Source organism: Poecilia reticulata, unplaced genomic scaffold (genome assembly GCF_000633615.1).
Source record: "Poecilia reticulata strain Guanapo unplaced genomic scaffold, Guppy_female_1.0+MT scaffold_813, whole genome shotgun sequence".
Taxonomy (NCBI): domain Eukaryota; kingdom Metazoa; phylum Chordata; class Actinopteri; order Cyprinodontiformes; family Poeciliidae; genus Poecilia; species Poecilia reticulata.
Genome location: NW_007615558.1, coordinates 1 through 4,596, shown reverse-complemented (window position 1 = coordinate 4,596; position 4,596 = coordinate 1). Strand labels below are relative to the sequence as shown.

General features: G+C 35.4%; 2 protein-coding genes across 2 annotated transcripts in view; both read right to left on the bottom strand.

Moving 5' to 3' along the window:
- The window catches only part of LOC103461235 (GTPase IMAP family member 8-like), a gene marked incomplete at its 3' end in the record, with an annotated part of 5,023 nt that extends 4,252 nt beyond the window's left edge, over nt 1-771 (bottom strand). Inside the window, exons 1-2 of the mRNA XM_008403554.2 lie at nt 740-771; nt 8-538 (exon numbers count right to left, since the gene is read on the bottom strand). Of these exons, the coding sequence (XP_008401776.1) occupies nt 8-538; nt 740-770 (562 nt within the window). The remainder of the gene's footprint in view (nt 1-7; nt 539-739) is intronic.
- Nucleotides 772-3,167: 2,396 nt separating this feature from the next.
- On the bottom strand, nt 3,168-4,596 carry LOC103461233 (GTPase IMAP family member 4-like). Its single transcript, XM_008403553.2, has 2 exons — nt 4,077-4,596; nt 3,168-3,979 (listed from the first exon to the last, which is right to left on the bottom strand). Exons 1-2 carry the CDS (start codon nt 4,594-4,596, stop codon nt 3,705-3,707), a joined length of 795 nt encoding a protein of 264 aa, XP_008401775.2. The 3' UTR covers nt 3,168-3,704.

The window sequence follows — 4,596 nt, the reverse complement described above, 5'->3', positions numbered from 1 at the left end:
TCTCTATCTTCTCTGTTACTGATGTTGAGAAAATGTTTTCTGTTTCCACATTGTTGAAGAATCCACTGCAGGACTGGACTTGTTCTTATTCTGGACTCAAGCTCTTCATCACTACATGGATCGATTGCAGTGAACAACACGATGGTGTGACTGAAAACATCTGCATTAAAAAGCTCCAAGTGTTGTTTTAGTGAAGCTTTGACAAGCTCAGGTAAATATAAACCAACAGGAATAACCAGGAGAAAGACATGAGGTCCTGGGGGACACAGATGGACACTGTTCTGTATTTCTATCTGATCCAGTTTTGGGGTGTCTTCTCGTGGATAAACCCACCACCATCCTGGTGTATCAACCACTGTGACTTGTCTGCTGAACACTTCCTGCTGCCTCACTTCACTCTGAGCTGTTCTTCTGCTGGTGTCAAAAACATTTTGACCCAGGATGATGTTTCCAGCTGAACTTTTACCTTTGAGACCTCCATTTGATTCCCTTCCTCCTATCAACACAATCCTCAACTGTGTTGAATGATTCCTTTGTGCTGTTAAGAGAGATAAGGAATTATTCAAATAATGCTATAAGAGCAATTGCTTAGTTAGGCCTCTAGAGAATGTTTTCTCCTCATTTAACAGCATGTTCTGACTACATAACTGAATAACCAATAGAAAGAGTTCAACAAAAAGAAATACTTATCAAATATAGGGTAAAGTTTTAGAGTGAGCTTAATGTAAAGATGACTGACCTTGGCTGGAACTACAAGTTAAACAAGCCATAGCGCATGGTAACTTGACAACTTCCGCTATTTTCAAAAAGCGGAAGCAAAATGTATACCCGGAAGTCCCATTTTAGCTTTAAAAAGAAAAAAAAAAAAATCATATTCAAAAGCGAAAGAAACAGCCATATAGAGAAAATCAAATATGCAGACAAACATTGCCATCTCATGCATGACTGGAGGGACTACAAGTCTGTTGCACATGGTGCAACAGGATGTAATTTACTGCAAAAATGAACACAGTCAGAACTAGAAGTGAACAATTCAAAGTATTACATATTTTAAGAATGGAATTATCTAAAACATTTTATGATTATTTCATTAAAGTTCTTCCACTCATTCAAATATTGAAGACATTTTTCTTTAAACACTGATCATCGTTGTCGTTGTGTCCATAATTTTTTGCAGTGTTTTTAAAATCTGGTTCCAAAAAGTTGACTGCAGTGACAATATTCTACTGTGAAATTAAACTGAACTGAAATTCAACTGAATTCATTTCTTTTTCTCTATTGTTCAAGACCATCACCTCTCCTAGACAAATTTGTTTGCTTGCAGTCTTCTGTGGAAAGTCTTCTTTGTGTATGCCTACTAATCTCACAATAAACATGTATCAGTTTAAAATATGAAGTAAAGTAATGTTTATTACTTTTAAAGAATAACAGAATGACAAATGACATCTACAGAGTGACGGTTGTAGACCAAATTTCCTCTGGGGGTCAGTATATTCTTTATAATGGGGGCACAGAACAAAAGAACAAAATAAGAAAAATATTTCATTGTTTGATATAGTGGACTCAAGAGTCACTTGTTTCAGACACTGATCCAGCAGATGAAAACTGTGATCATATATTAATATGTCTAAAGCTAGAATTGGAACATCTTAAACTTGTATTCATTGTCAAAGTAAAACTGTGAAGGTAAAACATGAAATTGGTCCAAGAGACCAATTAGTTACTGCTTCTGCTCAAGCATTTACTGCCATCAGAATTTTTTTTTTTTATATTATCTCTTTAGTACCGAGGGCAGGATCAGTTCTACAAGGATCACTGTCCATGCATCTACACATGGCAGCAGAAATTGTTAAAAGAAGCAGACTAATTATCAGAGAACTTCTTCTTTTGTTAAACTGTTGATCATCCATGATGTATGCAATACCACTGTAGTGACCATTTGTCCCAAAACTTAAATTCAAAAATCAACTCAAAACTTGAAGGTGATCAAAACAAAAGTGAATCCAACTCAAATAGTCACCTGATGCACCGTGGATTCTGGTTTACGCAGCACAAAAGATCAAGAAGTCAAAATGCAGTTTTTTGGTTTTATTTTGCAATTCAGGCAAAAGGTTACAGGCTTCTGCTTCTATTCCTGCACCTGTTCTCTGACTAAAAACCGATGTGACTAATAGGCTGGTAAAAAACCTTATGACCACCCACGTGCATAATAAGCTACCTAAAACCCACCTATTTATACCGTGAAATACCCACATCCCAACCTGAAATTAATTAACTAATTAAGTGAATTCCCAATCAAAGAACTTATTCTAAACAACAAATTAAACAAAATTCTAATTATAAATCAACTAGAAAATAAACAAATAAAAATAAACTAAACAATTTAAATTCTAAGATTTAACCAAAAAGAAAAAAGGGGAAAATAGCTCCTACAACCACTACTCACAAACTTTGGGTTGCATAATGTAATAATTAAAAAAAAATCATAGCTAAAGTTTACTTTACTAACTTCAAGACCACTGATTTTATATGCCTTATTTTTGTGCTGCTCAGTACAGCTCCACTTACTAATAAGTAAGTTTTCTTCGATCTTCTCCAGGAGCTGATTATCACTGTGGCCTATATAGTTGACTTGTTTCCACATTTGTTCACTTTGGGGTCATCAACCCTCCTTGATACTGGGTAGTATCTATTTACCAACCAGTGGTTTGGGAGTGAAGCTGTTAGAAAGTAAACACAAAACATCTGCGCTCTCCAGAGATGGATTGTTAATGAGGCAGCAGGTATTTGACCCTTGAACCAGTGTTAAAATTTCAAATGTACAAACCTTAATGTAGAAACACAAAGTTTTAAAATTTTTCTTACATGTCATTGACCATTCTCAGACTTCATAATTTAAGCTGCAATAATGACATTTAATATATTTCTACTGCTGTAAAAATGTCAAACTTAGTCAAATTTGACCCAAACCATATCTAAGGATTAACTTACATATGTTCAACTCAAAAACTCTCAAGTTTGTTTTATTATATATATTTAATACATTTTTTAAAATTATATTTATGTTATTCATTTATCACATACACTTGTTTCAATATTGAATGGAAAGCAAACAACCAAATAAAATATTTGAATCAAAATACAGAAATAGAAAATTGTTTCACACATTGAAGACAGGATAATGTGGCAAATATATAAATCCACAGCATCAGAGACTGTTTTAACTCAACCAAGTCATAAATAACTATCAGGAATTCTTCCTCTTCAGTACATTTGGATACTAACAAACTGTCTGTAGCGCTAAGCTGTTCTTGGTATATTCAATATACCAACTCTGTGTTGTCATATGTACATATGCACAATTATTTATACTAATGTTTCCTCATCTTGTTTCCATATTCTTCTCATTTTCTCATTCTTGCTTCACAAGGCACAGCTGGATGCGATAATGATTGTAAAATAAAATTGAATGCAGCCAAACTTGCACAGTAATTTGCTGTAAAAAAAACTAAATGGATGTTGCACTTGTATTCTTGAATGGTCATGAGAAATACCTCAGATCAACATGTCTCAGACTGAGACAAGGCATAAATAAAATTTAAAGTCTTGTGATCAAGGCTGGTCTAGGATTTACAGAGCTAGTGTTTTTATGTTGCATCATGAGTCCTCAAACTCCAATAAGTTTTCTACTGTAGCTCTTCGGCCTAACAAGAGTTCCTTCGTTGAATCTTTGAGAACATGCTCAGAGGATCTTCTTCACTACTTTGTGAGAATGAGGTCATTGGTGGATGATTTTTATCTATGAGAGGATATTCATCAAGGTTTTCCATGCAAATGTTTGAGGAACAAATGCTGCCGATCCCAGAGCTGATTGCTGAAGCTCTGACTGTCTTGGTCAGCCATTCAGCAACTTGGTCATGTCCTCGTCGTCTCCAGTTGTCTGAAATGCTTCCATATTCTGAGCCAACATCTCCACTCACTGAAACATAAAATTAAAGCATTACTCTAAAGAACAGTGGATGTAGTCGAGAATATGTAGAAACTCAAATGCTAATTCTTCACTATATACAACTTACAGTCTGGAATGTTAAAGTCATTCATGCTATTTGCCGCCTTTGCAGGAGGCGCTGCTGGTTCTCCTGGTTCATTTGCTAAAGCTTTAATCACTCGCTCTATCAGCTCCTGTTCTCTCCTGTTCCACTCCTTTTCTATCTGTTTTGCTTGCAAAGGTAGAATCCAATGTTTATTTTCTTTGCCTTTATTGAAGCATTTTTTGTTTTGTTTTAACATGTCAATAATTTTTTGGAACAATTCTTGGATTTGAATAAAATAATCAAAACTCTTAGGATTTAGAACATGGAATCTGTTCCCACATTTCTCCAGAAGTTCCTGGAGCTCCTTTCCCTCTCTGACGATGTAATTCTCTACAGGGAGGCCATTGAGCCAGTTTCCTTTGGTAAACAGCACCATGCAGTGTCTCCACACTCTCTCTGTTAATGGATTCAAGATCTCCACCAGAGCTTTGAGATCTTTCTCTGTGAAAGATCTGAGGATGGGAACAACCAGGAGAAAAACATCAGGTCCAGGAGAACACAT

Bases quoted from the DNA above. Each gene is read 5' to 3' on its own strand.
- LOC103461233 (XM_008403553.2), bottom strand. From the start codon at position 4,596: ATGTGTTCTCCTGGACCTGATGTTTTTCTCCTGGTTGTTCCCATCCTC. The intron at 3,980-4,076 runs GTAAGTTGTATA...TTTATGTTTCAG, and splicing joins TGACTTTAACATTCCAGACT to TGAGTGGAGATGTTGGCTCA.